General features: G+C 49.9%; 1 protein-coding gene across 2 annotated transcripts; it reads left to right on the forward strand.

Annotated features, from left to right (window-relative positions):
• Positions 1–100: 100 nt before the first annotated feature.
• On the forward strand, positions 101–15,198 carry ZSCAN2 (zinc finger and SCAN domain containing 2). Of its 2 annotated transcripts, none has more exons than XM_069560359.1 (3): positions 101–231; positions 1,867–2,378; positions 12,515–15,198. In XM_069560359.1, the coding sequence occupies exons 2-3, from the start codon at positions 1,973–1,975 to the stop codon at positions 13,954–13,956; spliced, it is 1,848 nt and encodes a 615-aa protein (XP_069416460.1). In that variant the 5' UTR covers positions 101–231; positions 1,867–1,972; the 3' UTR covers positions 13,957–15,198. The 2 variants fall into 2 exon arrangements, with proteins under 2 accessions (XP_069416460.1, XP_069416461.1); XM_069560360.1 differs by having other exon boundaries at positions 115–231; positions 1,863–2,378.
• The last annotated feature ends 3,401 nt before the right edge of the window (positions 15,199–18,599 follow it).

Genomic DNA, 18,599 nt, shown 5'->3' on the forward strand with positions numbered 1-18,599 from the left:
CCGGCCTCCCTCCCGCCGCCAGGCTGGGTCCGTATTCGCCAATGGGAAAGCAGAGTTTCCAGGGACCGTTCTCGGTGGCCAATGAGCGCGGTGGGGGGGCGGGCCTCTCCCGTCCATTGTTCTCGGTGCCCCTCGGGCTTGAGCCGCTGCGACTCCGGAGGGGCCGGACCGTGCCCGGTGGCGCTTTAGCGCGTGGAGCGACTGAGGAAGCGGCATCCGGTCTCTGGAGAGGTGAGCCCGGAGACAGAGAGCCGGAGCCGCGCTGGCCGGGGGAACAGCCCGAGGCCAGGGGATAACGGGCCTGGAGCCAGGGCGGGCAGCCCTGCTGGGGGAGGGGCGTCGGGGGCCGTGTTCGTGTCCTGCGGGCTCCGGGCTGTCCGAGCTTAGACGCCCGGCCGGGCTCAGGGAGCCGACCTGAACTCTTCTCTCTAGCGGCGAGCTCCTTGTACATCCTGCCAGGGGCACAGGCTTTAGACTGAACGGCACAGTGGACGACATCCCGCGCAGCTCATTTTAAAAATGGGGAAACTGAGCTTCTGAGGGGGCGTGTCTGGCCCCAAGTGGGACAACGCTTAAATTGTCTGGGAACGGTTTTCCTGCCCCCCCCACCCCCTAAGTTAAGAATTGTGATATAACTGTTTCTTCTAGCCATTTGGTGAATACAGTTTGAGAGCTTTAGTGTTTCCACTGGCTTTTCTTTTTTCTTCTTTTTAAAAAGTTTTCCCGGGAGTGTTTCTGAGTCTTTATGCTGTAGTGATGATTTTTAAAAATACTTCATTGCCTTTTAGTCTTTGTTTTAAATAACTGCTCTCAACATTTTGTAGAATTTCTATACAGGTTTTTTTTTTTTTTCCTTGTGTATGTGTTCATTTTAAAAAGGAAATGGGGTCATACCGTGTCTGTGGTTTTTTTATCTTGCTGGTTTTGTTTTTATTCATTAGTTTTCATATTATGAGGATTATCTTAAATCATTAGTGATTAATAATTATTGTCAGCATAATTTTTTAATATTTAAAAATACATACATCAGAGCACACAGTCTTAAATTTCATATGTATGCTCTTATGCAACCATTGCCAAATCAAGACATAAAACATTTCCAGCTCCTTTGGGCCCCTTCTCAGTAACATCCCCCTACCCCCACTCCACCCCCATCATCAGTGTAGTTTTTAGTACATTTTACTGTATGGATGTGCCATAATTAGCCATTCTCCTGCTGCTGGATTTTAAGGTGTCAGTTTTTTTTGCAATTAGAAACGGTTGTGTGTCCTTGCAAATATTTAGTAAATTTAGCAAAGATGGTTATTTAAAAAAATAAATTCCTGAGGGGCCATGGCTGGATCTAAGAATATGAACATTTTAAAACATCATGTTTTAAAATATAATAATGCAGTTGAGATATTTCCTTCCTTTCACTGAGGCTCACAGTGCCTTGACATCTGATCCTTTGTAAATTCTTAAGACGTTCCTTTCAGATTAGTAGGATGGGTGTTCTTATCTGTTTATTTAGTCTGTGAGGTTGTGTGACTGAGTGGTATGTTAGGTCAAGGTCACTGACTCTGCAGCAAACCTGAACTGACTTAGAGCAGGATAGCTCTGTCCTGGGTTCTTTCGAGGGCTTTGAATTTCTCATACTCATGCTTTGGTCTTTTGGGAAGAAAAACACTGTATTTTGTGCTTGTGATTCTTCTCTTGCCACAGAGATGCTTTCAGGAATAAGCCATTTTTCCTTTAAGAGGGACAGGAAACTTCTCCTGATTTGTGGATGTAAGAATCACTTGGTGGCCTGACCTGGGCTGTTGTGAGTTAAATTGTTTTAGGACCTTTTAGTTATTGATCCTAGTTCTCTCTCTCATTCTTAGCCAGACCACTTGTTGAAACTGGAGAAGGGTGCTGTCTTCTCAGGGAGCCTGCCTGGAGAAGACCGAAGGTCAAGATCAGAAGCCTGAGTGATTCCAACCCAAGAACGTGGATGATGGCCTCAGAGGGGCCGAGAGTAACCGCTCCGCGGAGCCCTGTAGTCCGCCTCCCTCGGGAGGAAGACAACCAGGAGGAGGAGGTGGCCACAGTGATCCTGGAGGATGACTCCTGGGTACAGGAAGCTGTGCTGCAGGAAGATGGCCCTGAGTCCGAGCCCTTTCCCCAGGGTGCTGGCAAGGGCAGCCCCCATGAGGACGTGGCCGGAGGGCCGCAGGGGGCACTCGGCCGCCTTAGAGAGCTCTGCCGGCGCTGGCTGAGGCCAGAGATGCACACCAAGGAGCAAATGCTGACCGTGCTGCCCCGAGAAATTCAGGCCTGGCTGCAAGAGCATCGGCCCGAGAGTGGCGAGGAGGCGGTGGCCCTGGTGGAGGACTTGACCCAGACCCTTCGGGACAGTGGTGAGAGGGAGAGCCTCATAGGGAGAGGGTGGGAGGGGTGTGGTGTTTGCAGAGGAGGAAAAGGCGGCACCCAGGAACTGAGTCCCCGTCAGCCCATCCCTCTAGTCTGTGTGCAGGTGATTGGCACGCTGCCACCCCAAATGCCCTGGTTGTGTGCAGTGACGGTTCCAGAATCTCAGCATAAGAAATCACTCTTTTAAGTAATAAGAGTAGTTTTTAGGGCTTAGAGAACTATTTCTTTTTCCTCCTTGGCTGTGCTGGGTCCCTGTTGCTGCTCAGGCTTGTCTGTAGTTGCAGCGAGCAGGGGCGTTTCTCTGGTTGTGGTGCACCGGCTTCTCATTGCGGTGGCATCTCTTGTTGCGGAGCCTGGGCTCTAGGGCACAAGAGCTTTGGTAGTTGCGGCACATGGGCTTAGTTGTTCCGTAGCGTGCAGAATGTTCCCGATCAGGGATCAAACCCATATCCCCTACATTGGCAGGTGGATTCTTTGCCATTGAGCCACCAGGGAAGCACAGGACTACCGTTGGAGCTACAGTTACATAGTTAGCACAGTTGTTGTTTGTGTTGTAGTTGGGATGGTTGGGAAGCTGATGGAGGTAAGGAGGAAAGGGACTGAAGACCCCATAAACCAGCTCTTGGCACTTTTACCCTGTTGTGTAGTACATGTCCAGATATTTTCAGTTCTAGCAATTAGATAAACCAAATCCTGTTTTTTTTAAGTGATTATTTTTTGTGAAATCATGATAAATGACGAGTAAGCCAGCTAGTAATTAGGGACTTAGTCTCTGGTATAAAGTCATCTTGGGCTCTTAAAAGAGTAATTCCAAACTGGAGCTCTTTGCAGCTTAATATATTTGTCTTTGGTTTTATTATTGCACTGTGGGACCCACGCATGCCCATCTTCAGCTGTAATCTGGGCTGCCTTGATTACCAGATGTGTACTGCAGATCTGCCTGTGCCCCTGGGCTTCCCGGGTGCTCAGTGGTGAAAAACCTGCCTGCCAGTGCAGGAGACATGATCCCTGGGTCGGGAAGATCTTCTGAAGAAGGAAGTGGCAACCCACTCCAGTATTCTTGCCTAGGAAATCCCATGGGCAGAAGAGCCCGGTGGGCTACAGTCCATGGTGTCCCAAGAGTCAGACATGACTTAGCAACTGAATAACAACTGCCGCCTGTAACCCAAGGACTGTTTCAGGACCCGAGGGAAATGGCGGCTACCTTTGTGCTGATGAGAACTGCAGGGGTTCAGGGAAAAGGGTTGGAGGGGAGAGGAGAGGCAAGGTCAGTGAAGGCTTTGTGAATGACGTGACCCTTGAGCAGGGGTTGAGCTGGTGGGGGGTTTGGAAAGGTGTAGGGGGAGGGAGGGTGTGGCATTCTAGGAGCTGTGCTAAGCAGAGGTCTGGAAGAGTGGACCCGTGAGATCATTCGGGTGACCATTCCAGTGACTGACTAAGGAAGACTGGCGGATTGGAGTGGAAAGTGTGTTTTTAGAAAGTGGTGGGAAGTAGGGTTTGGGGGAAGGGTGGGTGAGGCTTTGGCCTCAGCAGGTTTTAACCAGGGCCTCGGGCAGGGGAGGAAGCTGAGCTCAACGACAGGGTTCAGGTTTTATGCTAGAGGTTGGGAGAGCAGCTGGGAAGCCGCCTGGACGCTAGATGTGCAGTGATGGGGTGGGGACAGCAAGGGAAGGGGAGGAGATGGGCCATGTGAGAAAGAACTCATGGTAACACCAGCCAGCACTGATGGATCCTCTTTGTGGGCCAAGCAGTGTGCCTAGCATCTTATATGCAAAACTCACATAGATTTCACCACCTTGAGAGATCAGCAGGATTATCATCACCGGGGAAGATAAGTGACTCCATTAAGATCATGCCCCCAGTATAAGGCTGAACAAGAATGCCAGCTCAGGGGTCTGAGGACATGGCTCATGTTCTTAATCATTTCATCACAAATGAGATGCAAAGTCCTAGTTCTTGGTAGGGTATTGGAAAGAGGGGCTACAGATGAGGACTGTAGGTGACTCATCTGTAGAGTCACTAAGTGACTAGGGACTTCCCTGGTAGTCCATTGTTTGAGTCTCTTTGCTTTAAATGCAGGGGCCACAGGTTCAGTCCTTGGTCAGGGAACTAGATCTTACATGCCGTGAGTGAGTGATAGTCGCTCAGTCGTGTCTGACTCTTTGCGACCCCATGGACTGGAGCCCACCAGGCTCCTCTGTCCACAGAATTCTCCAGGCAAGAATACTGGAGTGAGTTGCCATTTCCTTCTCCTACATGCTGTGAGACATGACCAAAAAAAACTTTTTTTAAGACAAAGATGACTAATTCAGTGGCATCTAGTCTGGAGGATTCAGAAGACTGGGAAGGGAAGATGGTTTAGGGGCGGAGTTGTAACAATGCCCAGAGACTTGGGAGGTGTGAATAAAGCTGTACTTTGGAGAAGAGGGTGGTCATGGAGGTTCCACTGTGAGCCTAGGCCTGCACTGAGCACCTTACACCTCCGTCTCACTAATAATCCCGTGAAGTGTGTGGGACCATCATTTAACAGATGAGGGGACATGAACATTCAGCAAAGTCAAGCTCTTCTTTGAGAAGAAGAAGATTCAAACCAGGATTCAAACTCCAGTCTGTTTGCTTCCACATGTGTTTGGGGGGATCTCAGAGGGTTTTTTTAAATATTTATTTTTATTTATTCATTTGTTTGGGTGCACTGGCTCTTAGATGTGGCTTGCAGACTCTTACTTGGGGCGAACGAGATCTAGTTCCCCGACCAGGGACAGAACCTGGGCCCCTTCATTGGGAAGCCGTGGAGTCTTAGCCAGTGGACCACCACGGAAGTCCCTACCCCAGGTTTTATTTGAAGCAAAGTCCCAGATGGTCTTTGACCCTGAAAAATAACTTTTAATTTTACTCTTCCTGTTTAAAAAAAGCAAAAGCCTCTCATCCTTTTTAAAAACCTTGTTTACTTTTCTGACGGATGTAACAAGTCTGTGATGAATGTCAGGCTCTTGAGTCAGACGCTAACGAGAGGCCAGAGGGCTGAGGAGAAGCCCCTGGGCTGTTGTGCAGTTGGAGTCACAGAGCAGGGGGTCACGTCTCACCAGGCCTCTCTGACGCAATGACTGGCCCCCACGGTGACCGCCTTCCCCACCTGGCTTGTTGGAGGGGCTTTGTTTCATCTTTCACGGGACGTCCCAGATGGAGAATGTCCAGACTGAGCAGCTTGTCAGTGCTCTGATTTCTGCCTTTGAGGTTATTTTCATTGGTTTTCATTTCTTCAACATGTGTTCCTGACCTGCCTGGTGATTGCTCAGAGGAACCTCTGCAGTGATCTCCATCCCTTGTCAAGCACGTCCTCAGGATAAGACCACTTGACCTCTAGTCTGTTTGTCCAGCCTGGGACCTTTGGTCACATGTTTTACCCAGCATGTTTTTAAGACCTGGTTAGACCATGTTGTTTAATATTTGACTAGCAGGCACCTCTGGGTGTTCCCAGATCAAGTATCTTGTCGTTTCAGTTGAGACTGGACCTGTGTTAATAGTTTTGAAATTTATTTCCCACAGTTCTGGAGGCTCTTAAGTTCAAGATCCAAGTGCCATCAGATCTGGTGAGAACCTGCCACCTGGCTCACAAACGGATGTTTTCTTTCTTTTAACTAATTCATTAACTTGGCTGCACTGGGTCTTAGTTGCAGCGCACGGGATCTTCCTTGCGGTGCACAGACTTCCTAGTTGTGGCACGTGGGCTCCAGAGCACTTGGCTCAGTAGGTACGGCTCTCCAGCTTAGTTGCCCCCCTGCATGTGGGATCCTGGGTCCCCAACCAGGGCTTGAATCCGAGTCCCCTGTGTTGCAAGGCAGATTCTTAATTACTGGGCCACCAGGGAAGTCCCTTATATTAGTAGTTTAAGAGGTAAAGCTCATCTCTCTTTGCGTTTCCCAAGGACATTTTTGATCCCTGTGCACGCATGTTCAGTTGCTCTGTTGTGTCCGACTCTGCGGCCCCATGGACTGTAGCCCTCCAGACACCTCTGTCCATGGAATTCTCCAGGCAAGACTACTGGAGTGGGTTGCCGTGAACTCCATTCCCAGCCCTCATTCAGGCTCTCGCTATTTCACCAGACTGGCAGGGGCCCCCAGAGGGAACGTGCCTTCAGCCTCTGCCGCCTGCGTGGCAGCTGCTGCAGTCCTACCTGAGCGATGGGGCCCGTCTGCTTCCACACCCTCTCTAGTCCCCCGGGGCCTCCAGATCAAGCACGACCTCTTTGTTTTGCTTGCACTCGTGGCCCTGTGTGGCCTGGCCCAGGTGGCCCCTGGCTGGTCCTCCCCTGATCCCCTCACTGCATTCAGATCATGCTGTTCCTTGAACATAGCCTGTGCTTGTAGCTTTCACCTGTGCTGCTGAATCGTGACTTGGAATGGCCCTGTTCCATCCCTGTGTGATGGTCATCCTCTGAGTACACACCTCTGGACACCTACCTGCTCCATAAAGCCGTGCTCACTTCCGGCCTATCTTCCCCGTCCCTAGATCCGCCACCTAAGAGCCTCTCTGTCACCTCTTCTTGAAGTCATCACCCCTGGAACATTCAGATTCTCCTTCTCTTTTGGCTTTGTATCATGTATTGTTTTAAGATTTTTTTTTCTTTGATGTGGACCATTTTTAAAGTCTTTATGGAACTTGTTACAATATTATTTCTGTTTTATGTTTTGAATTTTTGGCTGCAGGGCAGGTGGGATCTTAGTTCCTTGACCGGGGATGGAACCCACACCCCCTGCATTGGAGGGTGAAGTCTTAACCACTGAACCATCAGAGAAGTCTCTTGTTTTCTGTTTGTATCGGTCCTCATCTTATTTTTTCTAGGCGCTTATAAAATCCCCAAAGTCGAGGAACCTGTCTTTTCCATTTAAAAAAAAAACAGTATGCAGTACAGTGCCCTACACATAGTGGAGACTCATTATTGTCGGAGTGAGAAAAATGAATCTTTCCTGTGTGGAGAAACAACTGCTGGGTCAATGAAGGAGGCAGATGGATAGCTTCATCATTCCGGGCTTATCTGCCTTTCTCTTGAGAAAGCCAAGCTAAACTGTGTTTTAAAACATAATGGGGGTCAAGCCCAAAGTTAGCAGAACACTCCAAAATCTCAAAAGGGAGACTGGGTAAGACTGGGAGAATTCTCAGGCTGGGAGGCAAGTCAGGCCAGGCAGCTTAGTACAGCGAGAGAGGACATATGCCTTTTTTTTTTTAAATTTATTTAGGTGTTTATTTGACTGTACCCAGTTTTGGTTGCAGCACACGGGATCTTTAGTTGCATGAAAACTCTTGAGTTGTGGCATGTGGGATCTAGTACCCTGACCAGGGATCGAACCCGGGCCCCCTGCGTTGGGAGTTTCCCTGGTGGCCACTGGGAAGCCCCGAGAGCACCTGCTCTTAGGTTTTCACTCTTGGAAGCTCTGTATTAATTCTTTGTTTATATTTAGCAAACTCAGTGGGTATTATCATCTTTTACGCTGTTGTTAAATACATTTTTATAGTTTCATTGACTTAGGGCTGTGCTGGGTCCCTGCTGCTGTGCGGGCTTCCTCTAGTTGCGGTTCGAGGGCCTCCCGTCGCAGTGGCTTCTCCTGTTGCAGAGCACGGGCTCGAGGCATGTGGGCTCAGTAGCTGTGGCTCCCAGGCTCTAGAGGATGCGCTCGGTAGTTGCGGTACATGAGCTTAGTTGCCCCACAGCTCATGGAATTTTCCCCGGCCAGGGATTGAATCCATGTCCCCTGCATTGGTTGGTGGACTTTTTACCACTGATCCAGTAGGGAGCCCATACACTCTCTTGTCAATAAGAAGAGTAGAGAGCAGTGTAGAGTTATGAAGGTATATGTCTTCTTAAAGCCACAATTCTCAGGTTCAGAACAACATCACTTTTAATTCACTTAAATATTTGAAATGTATACCACACAGAACTCTTGAGATGTAACGTTATTACTAAACTATTTGGCAGTCATTCATTTAAACTGATAACAGCTCCTTGCTGTTTTTACCAGCACTTCGTCTTTCAAGCAGTCAGAGTTCAGGGGGAACAATGGTCCAAGCCACTTAGGTGCTATTGGGTTCCCACCAGGCTCGCCAAGGCAGCACCCTGATGGGGAGAATCCCACTGGGGCATCAGCTGTATGAGAATTAGAGACCCACTTCTGCATTTCAAACCAGTGGCTCTGACTGTGGTATTGAGATCCAGCGGTATGTCACAATCAGGCGGGAGGGACCTTACAAGAATTGTGAGCCTAACACACTAAAGCACTGATGTCTGTGACCAGTGATCTCATTGTTCACTTACAGCACATGCACGCTTATCCCCATATTGACAGCAAATTTCTCCACACTTACTCTATTCTGATACGCTTTCTAGTATGGGAGAGAAAGCAGAGGCGTCTGGCTGGGCAGGGGGACACACGTGGCCCTCTGAATTCCATGTGAGCCTAGAGCCTGGGTCAGGGTAGGAAGATGCAAGAACCATTGGTTTAGGATGTGTTGTAATTGTCTGCTAACCAATAAGGGTCCTTTGGCAATTCAGTAGTATTTGGACAGTGGTCCGACCCTTTTGAAAAAACTAGAAGTGGATCTCTGCTTCGTACCTTACACAGAAATAGAGCCCTGCTTCACAAGTTACACAGAAGTAAATTCAGGTGAGTTATAGATCTATACTGTAAACCATCTGAAGTCACCTATAGGAGAGTATTTTTGGAATCTTGCAGTGGGGTAGGACTTCTTAATCTTAAAACAAGTCATCAAAGCTAGATTGTACTCGTGGAAACAAAAGTCCTTTATATTAAAAAGATACTGTGAAGAAAGTTCAAAGCCAGTGAAGAGACTGGGAGGAAATATTTGCCACAAAGCCTGCAGTGTAGCAGATAAGAGTCGAAATCTTGCTCTATAAGAGCATTTCAGTTCAGTTCAGTTCAGTCGCTCAGTCGTGTCCGACTCTTTGTGACTCCATGAATTGCAGCACACCAGGCCTCCCTGTCCATCACCAACTCCTGGAGATCACTCAAACTTGTGTCCATCGAGTTGGTGATGCCATCCGGCCATCTCATCCTCTGTCGTCCCCTTCTCCTCCTGCCCCCAATCCCTCCCAGCATCAGTGTCTTTTCCAATGAGTCAACCCTTCACATGAGGTAGCCAAATTACTGGAGTTTCAGCGTTAGCATCATTCCTTCCAAAGAAATCCCAGGGTTGATCTCCTTCAGAATGGACTGGTTGGATCTCCTTACAGTCCAAGGGACTCTCAAGAGTCTTCTCCAACACCATAGTTCAAAAGCATCAATTCTTCAGCACTCAGCCTTCTTCACAGTCCAACCCTCACATCCATACATGACCACTGGAAAAACCATAGCCTTGACTAGATGGACCTTAGTCGGCAAAGTAATGTCTCTGCTTTTTAATATGCTATCTAGGTTGGTCATAACTTTTCTTCCAAGGAGTAAGCATCTTTTAATTTCATGGCTGCAGTCACCATCTGCAGTGATTTTGGAGCCCCCAAAAATAAAGTCTGCCACTGTTTCCACTGTTTCCCCATCTATTTCCCATGAAGTGATGGGACCAGATGCCATGATCTTTGTTTTCTGAATATTGAGCTTTAAGCCAGCTTTTTCACTCTCCTCTTTCACTTTCATCAAGAGGCTTTTTTAGTTCCTCTTCACTTTCTGCCATAAGGTTGGTGTCATCTGCATATGTGAGGTTATTGATATTTCTCCCAGCAGTCTTGATTCCAGCTTATGTTTCTTCCAGTCCAGCGTTTCTCATGATGTACTCTGCATAGAAGTTAAATAAGCAGAGTGACAATATACAGCCTTGACACACTCCTTTTCCTATTTGGAACCAGTCTGTTGTTCCGTGTCCAGTTCTAACTGTTGCTTCCTGGCCTGCATACAGATTTCTCAAGAGGCAGGTCAGGTGGTCTGGTATTCCCATCTCTTTCAGAATTTTCCACAGTTGATTGTGATCCCCACAGTCAAAGGCTTTGGCATAGTCAATAAAACAGAAATAGATGTTTTTCTGGAACTCTCTTGCTTTTTCCATGATCCAGCAGATGTTGGCAGTTTGATCTCTGGTTCCTCTGCCTTTTCTAAAACGAGCTTGAACATCAGGAAGTTCACGGTTCACGTATTGCTGAAGCCTGGATTGGAGAATTTTGAACATTACTTTACTAGCGTGTGAGATGAGTGCAATTGTGCGGTAGTTTGAGCATTCTTTGGCATTGCCTTTCTTTGGGATTGGAATGAAAACTGACCTTTTCCAGTCCTGTGGCCATTGCTGAGTTTTCCAAATTTGCTGGCATATTGAGTGCAGCACTTTCACAGCGTCATCTTTCAGGATTTGAAATAGCTCAACTGGAATGCCATCACCTCCACTAGCTTTGTTCGTAGTGATGCTTTCTAAGGCCCACTTGACTTCACATTCCAGGATGTCTGGCTTTAGATGAGTGATCATACCATCGTGATTATCCGGGTCGTGAAGATCTTTTTTCTACAGTTCTTCTGTGTATTCTTGCCACCTCTTCTTAATATCTTCTGCTTCTGTTAGGTCCATACCATTTCTGTCCTTTATCGAGCCCATCTTTGCATGAAATGTCCCCTTGGTATCTCTAATTTTCTTAAAGAGATCTCTCGTCTTTCCCATTCTGTTCTTTTCCTCTATTTCTGTGCATTGATCACTGAAGAAGGCTTTCTTATCTCTTCTTGCTATTCTTTGGAACTCTGCATTCAGATGCTTATATCTTTCCTTTTCTCCTTTGCTTTTCGCTTCTCTTCTTTTCACAGCTATTTTTAAGGCCTCCCCAGACAGCCATTTTTCTTTTTTGCATTTCTTTTCCATGGGGATGGTCTTGATCCCTGTCTCCTGTACAATGCCACGAACCTCATTCCATAGTTCATCAGGCACTCTATCTATCAGATCTAGGCCCTTAAATCTATTTCTCACTTCCACTGTATAATCATAAGGGATTTGATTTAGGTCATACCTGAATGGTCTAGCGGTTTTCCCTACTTTCTTCAATTGGAGTCTGAATTTGGTAATAAGGAGCTCATGACCTGAGCCGCAGTCAGCTCCTGGTCTTGAGTATGGCTTCAGTGTGTCTGCCTTCTGATGCCCTCTTGCGACACCTACCATCTTACTTGGGTTTCTTTTACCTTGGGTGTGGGGTGTCTCTTCACGGCTGTTCCAGCAAAGTGCAGCTGTTGCTCCTTACCTTGGATGAGGGGTATCTCCTCACCACCACCCTTCCTGACCTTCAACGTGGGATGGCTCCTCTAGGCCCTCCTGTGCCAAGTCAACCCAGTGGAATAACAGGTAAAAGATATGACCTGGCAATTTAGAAATGAATAAAAACGAATTATATCCATAAGAAAAGATGTTCAGCTTTACAGATTACCAGGGAAATACCCATTAAATCGAAATGCTATTCTGTAGCCTGTGAGACCATCAGAAATGGAATAGTGGGACTGCCCTGGTGGCCCAGTGGTTAGGACTTCGTCTTCCAATGAGTGGAGTGCGGGTTTGATCCCTGGTCTGGGAACTGAAATATTCCACATGCCTTAAGGGCAAAAGGCCAAAATATACAACAGAAGCAATATTGTAACACATTCAATAAAGACTTAAAAAATAGTCCCATGTCAAAAGAAAAAACAACTTAAAAAATTGAATCGTGTTTAGAAGAATTCTCTGCCTTTTTGAGCACTGACTTCCTTTGAAACTGATTACAGAATTCTTCTAGTAAGTAGTGTGTTTTATTTGTGTGTTTATTTTTGGCTGTGTTGGGTCTTCATTGCTGCGCAGGCTTTTTGTCCAGTTGCCGCTCCTAGGGGCTGCTCTCTGGTTGTGGCGCCTGGGCTTCTCACCGCAGTGGCTTCTCTTGTTGCGGAGCTCAGGCTCCAGAGCTTGAGAGCTTCAGCAGTTGCAGCCCTCGGGGCTCTGGAGCACAGGGTCAATAGTTGTAGCATCTTCCTGGATCCGGGATTGAACCCGTGTCTCCCTCATTGGCAGGGGATTTCTTCACCGCTGAGCCACCAGGGAAGCCCCTCCCCTTTGGTTTTCTTTTCTCATCATTACAGGAAATTAAGTACAAATTGCACATTTTCCCTCATTGTTTCAGATTTTGAGATCCAGAGTGAAAATGGGGAGAGCTCTAACCAGGACATATTCGAAGACGTCGAGTCCCACGAGATGTTCTCAGACGTGCAGGAAGGGGAAGGCATCCCTCAGTCCGACTGGGAAAGTGACGTGGAGAGAGACTGCAACCCCCAGGGGCCCCGGAGAAACACCCCCAGGAAGGACCTCGGGGTGGTGCCCGCCCCGGGAAGGGAAGCTGGCCAGCTCATCGGCCTCCAAGGCACCTACCTGGGCGAGAAGCCCTACGAGTGTCCCCAGTGTGGGAAAACCTTCAGCCGAAAGTCCCACCTCATCACCCACGAGCGGACCCACACGGGCGAGAAATACTACAAATGCGACGAGTGCGGCAAGAGCTTCAGCGACGGCTCCAACTTCAGCAGGCACCAGACCACGCACACCGGGGAGAAGCCCTACAAGTGCCGGGACTGCGGCAAAAGCTTCAGCCGCAGCGCCAACCTCATCACCCACCAGCGGATCCACACGGGCGAGAAGCCCTTCCGGTGCGCCGAGTGTGGCAAGAGCTTCAGCCGGAGCCCCAACCTCATCGCGCACCAGCGGACCCACACGGGCGAGAAGCCCTACTCGTGCCCCCAGTGTGGCAAGAGCTTCGGCAACCGGTCCAGCCTGAACACGCACCAGGGAATCCACACAGGCGAGAAGCCCTACGAGTGCAAGGAGTGCGGCGAGAGCTTCAGCTACAACTCCAACCTCATCAGGCACCAGCGGATCCACACGGGCGAGAAGCCCTACAAGTGTCCCGACTGCGGCCAGAGGTTCAGCCAGAGCTCGGCCCTCATCACCCACCGGAGGACCCACACGGGCGAGAAGCCCTACCAGTGCGGCGAGTGCGGCAAGAGCTTCAGCCGCAGCTCCAACCTGGCCACGCACCGCCGGACCCACCTGGTGGAGAAGCCCTACAAGTGTGGGGAGTGCGGCAAAAGCTTCAGCCAGAGCTCCAGCCTCATCGCCCACCAGGGCACGCACACGGGCGAGAAGCCCTACGAGTGCCGGACGTGCGGGGAGAGCTTCAGCTGGAGCTCCAACCTCCTGAAGCACCAGCGGATCCACACAGGCGAGAAGCCCTACAAGTGCGGGGAGTGCGGGAAGGGCTTCAGCCAGCGCTCCCAGCTGGTGGTGCACCAGCGGACCCACACGGGCGAGAAGCCCTACAAGTGCCTCATGTGCGGCAAGAGCTTCAGCCGGGGCTCCATCCTGGTCATGCACCAGAGAGCCCACCTGGGGGACAAGCCCTACCGCTGTCCCGAGTGCGGCAAGGGCTTCAGCTGGAATTCGGTGCTCATCATCCACCAGCGGATCCACACGGGTGAGAAGCCCTACAAGTGCCCCGAGTGCGGCAAGGGCTTCAGCAACAGCTCCAACTTCATCACGCATCAGCGAACTCACCTGAAGGAGAAGCTCTACTGAAAGGGCAGAGAGGGAGGGGGCATGAGGGGCAGGGGCCCGGGAGAGGGACCAGCCACCCTGCCCCCACGCAGGGATGTGTCTTTAGAGGAGCTGTTCCTCGCGAAGGCTTATTGCCAGGATCTTAACCCCTGCTCACCCTCACTCCTAGGATCCCGTCACATTAGCAGTCAGAGTCAGACGCCAAGAACCGCGCATAGCAAGGGAAGCTCGGAAGTTCGGTCGTTTTCCTGTGACACTTCTTGACTCTGTTGGCTCCGTCTCTCCTGAACCTCTGTGCCTCAGTTGCCCCTTTGATAGAACAGGGGGGATAGTTCTCCATGTGCAACGGAAGCCAGCGTGGCCCTCATTTCAGAGAGAGGCCCCAGACCTGGTCCTTCTGCTGCCACTGTTGGGCTGAGGTCCCTTCACCCGAGCTGTGAGCATCCCAGGCCCCCTGCCTTGGCAGAACCGGCTCTTCCTGCCTCTGGGTCCTGGGTTTGGATTTCCGGTCAAGGCGGAGGGCTTCTGTTCTGAGTCATCCGCCTGAAGGTAAAGTCCTTTCCTAGAAAGTGTCAGGAACACGGAAACACGAGGAAGTCTAGCCGGGAACCTTTCCATTGATAGGTTGCCCAGGGCTCCCAGGGAAGGCATAACGGAGAAGTGATGTGTTTACTTTTGTCTCTGCTCACTGTCCTGGGGTAAGTCGGCTGTGGGGTTGAGGGGTGCACTTACTCTTGCAGGGTTTCAGTTTTTGAGTGTGAGGTGTCATCAGAGCCCCCAGCTGCCTTCCCCTGGCGGATCGTTTTCTGTCTCCTTCAGGGTGGCTGTCCTGCACTCTGCAGGGTGGCCTTGCATCTTTACCCACCAGATCCGTGGCCCTGTAATCATCACCCTGTGCACTTGTCGTTTCTGTCTTATGTACGCAGATCTAGAATTCTATCTGGTAGCGTTTGTGTACAGAGAGTATTCTTTTTAAGGCGGTGTTGATTTTGAGGCCTCATCGTCTGTTGCCTGGAGAGATCTGGGCTTGAATCAAGAGAAGGTGTCTCCCTTAATCTTGAGATGCTCCCAGGGGTTTGTTCTCGGCCATGAAACAGTCAAGACAGGATAATCGCAGGTGAAGGGGTTTGTTAGGAGGGAAGAGGATGGTAAAAACAGGTTTTTCTCTCCTATGCATGGGGTCTGCACTCAGAACGCACCTTGGTTTTTACAGGGTGGCTGCTCCAAATCGCCTAATAAAGTCAAGTCCCATTCTTTGCCCAAGTCTTGTCTTTTCACATGTGTTAAAAACCCAAGCTTGAGTGTTAGAAAACCCACATCTCAGTTCCCCACCCCACCCACCCGCTCACGTCCTGCCTCAGACCAGAACTGGTCCAAGACCTTTAGAGGGAAAAGGGTCACTTGCTTCAAAGAGCACAGCTTTAAGGCAAACCTGGTGCCATGTGTTCGACCAGCACGCACACCTCTCCACTTGCCCTTTGCCAGTGCTGCACCTGGCCTGTCAACCGACGCCTGGAGCCCCAGGTTTGGTTCCTGTGCCAGATGGCCTCCCGAGGAGGTATCATCTCCATTCAGAATCGACTGAGTTAGACACAGGAAGCTTTAGGCAGCAGCAGCTGTTACACCAAACCACTAGGCTGTGAGATACCCATCGTTGGCTCCATTCCTTTACTTACTGAGAAAACATGTACCGAGGACGTGTGTACCGTCGCCGTGCTGGGTGCTGGGGAGAGGCCGTGAACAAGCAGTTCTGCTGCGCATCGTCATGCCACCTGACGTGGAAAGATTCCCGTCCGTCTGGGAAGAGACAAGATCTGCCCTGCCTGTAAGGGAGGGGGACCAGGAGGGTTTCCTCAGTGACGCCCTGGAATTTGGGTTGTAGAAGATGGTGGCTCTCTTCAAGTCTCACCTTGAGAAAACAATTGATACTAAGCTTTTTAAACGTTTCTAAGTAAATTTCCTTCTTTATTCCTCCCTACCTGGTAGAGACAAAATATCCTGGGAATAAAAAGCAAACAAGATTAGCTAGAATTGCAGAATCAATCAGGCAGGAACCAAGTTGGGAAAATGACAGATGGTGGTTTTCTAGAAAGGTTGAGAGCCCCTGGCTTCCTGTCCTGCTTGCAGCTAGAGGGGGTCTGCAGAGGCAGAGAGGGGTCTGTTGTGGCAGGTGTGTTGGATGGAAGGACACAGTTTGTTGCCCTAAAAAACATTGAGAAGCCCCCACCTCCTAGGCAGATCTCCCTCTGCCAGACAAGTCTCTAACAGACCGTCTCCCCTTCAAGGTACATATATTTAGGGACCAAGTTTTTTGTTACCAGTTTGTTTCTGAGTTCATGAGGACAGCCGTGGGATGATTAAAAACCTACAATAAATGGTTTATTTGCTTTGCCCTCAACGTGGCCCCACAACGACCACCCTGTACCCTCTGGCCCATGCCAGCCCCCAGGCCTCTGCTCACCTCTGAGAACCTTGAGCCTGCCTGGTATGGCCTCCCTCAGTGTCCTGCCCCCAAACCAGCACACTCCTCTGAACCTTGCCACTTCCGCGCCTCAGGACTCAGCCTGGAGATGCACTTTCGGTCGTCCACCTGCCCCTCGCCTCCGCCTCCCTGCAGAGCTCAGGACCTTGCTCTTCTGCGGTTTTCTCCCTCGATTTCTAGTCTCTCCCTCTCTACTGGCTCCTTCCTGCAACTTCCCTCTAGTGTTCCTAAAGCCTCAGACTCGCGAGTTTAGAATTCACACCCCCACCTGCCTCCCTTGATCTCCTGTGACCAGCGTGCTGTTGACAGGTGAATTTCCTTTTTGTGAGTAGCACCGCCATCCACTAGGTCTCACCCAACCCGGAAACCTGGGAGTCACCCAAGACTTCCTCCTTCCAATCCCTTAGAGCCATTCAGGATTCATTACAGAATTCTTAGCCATTTGGGAATACAAGCGCCCATGGAGTGTCGAGAGCAGGGCTGACCCGGCTCTGGGCACACTTGTGCCACTAACCACACACCCTCACTCTATTATTAGAGATTTTACAACTTGAGGGAGGTCATCATGAGACTTCCTCTTGTTTTCCATGGACTTCTCCTTCCCTGTGAGTTGCATTTCTGGTTTGCAGTGACCCGTAAAGCTGCAAGTTGCAGTGTCTGTGGCAAGGTTACTCTGCACAGGCAGCATGCTGATCAGCTCTACATGCAGGTCTGAGTCCTGACAACCACACTGTGAGGTAGTCAAGTTATCCCCAGTTTACAGAGGAGGACCTGGAGACCCAGAGGAGAGGTTCAGTTTCTAACTTGCCCAGCTGCTGCTGCTGCTGCTGCTTCTCCTGCTGCTGCTGCTGCTAAGTCGCTTCAGTCTTGTCTGACTCTGTGCGACCCCATAGACGGCAGCCCACCAGGCTCCCCCGTCCCTGGGATTCTCCAAGCAAGAACACTGGAGTGGGTTACCATTTCCTTCTCCAGTGCATGAAGGTGAAAAGTGAAAGTGAAGTCGCTCAGTCGTGTCTGACTCTTGGCGACCCCATGGACTGTAGCCTACCAGGCTCCTCCATCCATGGGATTTTCCAGGCAAGAGTACTGGAGTGGGGTGCCATTGCCTTCTCCGAACTTGCCCAGCACCTGTCGCTTAACCACTCTACTCCTGAAGTCAAATAACCCCACTGCATTAAAAAAAAAAAAAAAAGTTTTTTTTGCCATGCCACATGGCAGGTGGGATCTTAGTTCCCCAACCAGGGATTGAACCAGAGCCCCTGCCTTGTAAGCACAGAGTCTTAACCACTGGACCGCCAGAGAAGTCCCCCCACTGCATTATTAAAGCCAAAAGAAATCCCAAAGGAACAAATGGAAAGAACAAGGACACGTTAACATCGGCATAGTGGCTACTCGTTCCAGTCTTCTCCCCCCGCATCAAGATGGTCCACTGCTGTAACCGACCCTTTCTCGCCCATCACTGGGGGTCACCCTCCTCAACCCTCTATCCCTGATGGGAGGTCTGTCTCATAACCAGAGAGTTGGGCAGGGGCCCCGTGTGCTGGGCTTGCCCCCTCCCACAGTCTCTCAAAGACAGACCTGGAGTTTTGTTTTGTTTTTTTTTTTTTCAAATGTAGGGCCATTATAACCTCCCTGTTGCCTGACCTTGTGAAGCTATTTCAAATCTCTTGGCAGATATTAAAGTCTTTGCTTTCTCTCACTCTCTTGATAATGTAGCACATGGCCATAGAGGAAGTGGAAGTGGGATGATGCTCAGATTTTGAGACGGAAGATTTCAGAGCCTAGTGGGGAGCCAGGGAGCCACGGCCTTTGGGCAACTAAGCCCACGAGCCACAACTAGAGGCCCGCATGCGCAGCTGCCGGGACGAGAAGCCTTATGCAGCAACTAGAGAGTGCTGCACAAGGCCGAGTGCCGCCACGAAGACCCAGCACAGCCAAAATTCAATTAATTTTTAAGGTTATTAAAAAAAAAAAAGAACAGGTAAAAGCAGAGGTGCTCTGATGACTGCATGGTGGGAACCAAAGCTCTCCCGGGCTGGGTCTTTGTCCCTCTTTGCTGGTCCCTGAGGCAGCTCCGTGGAACTTCTAGGCTGGGCTGGTTGGAAAGCTAGGTGTGTGCACCCTGAAAGCGCTGGGCTGAGTTTTCCACATTAGCCTTCTTGGAACTCTTGTTCCTAAGATC

Source organism: Ovis canadensis, chromosome 18 (genome assembly GCF_042477335.2).
Source record: "Ovis canadensis isolate MfBH-ARS-UI-01 breed Bighorn chromosome 18, ARS-UI_OviCan_v2, whole genome shotgun sequence".
Classification (NCBI taxonomy): Eukaryota; Metazoa; Chordata; class Mammalia; order Artiodactyla; family Bovidae; genus Ovis; species Ovis canadensis.

Bases quoted from the DNA above. Each gene is read 5' to 3' on its own strand.
- ZSCAN2 (XM_069560359.1), top strand. From the start codon at position 1,973: ATGATGGCCTCAGAGGGGCCGAGAGTAACCGCTCCGCGGAGCCCTGTA. The intron at 2,379-12,514 runs GTGAGAGGGAGA...TCATTGTTTCAG, and splicing joins CCAGACCCTTCGGGACAGTG to ATTTTGAGATCCAGAGTGAA.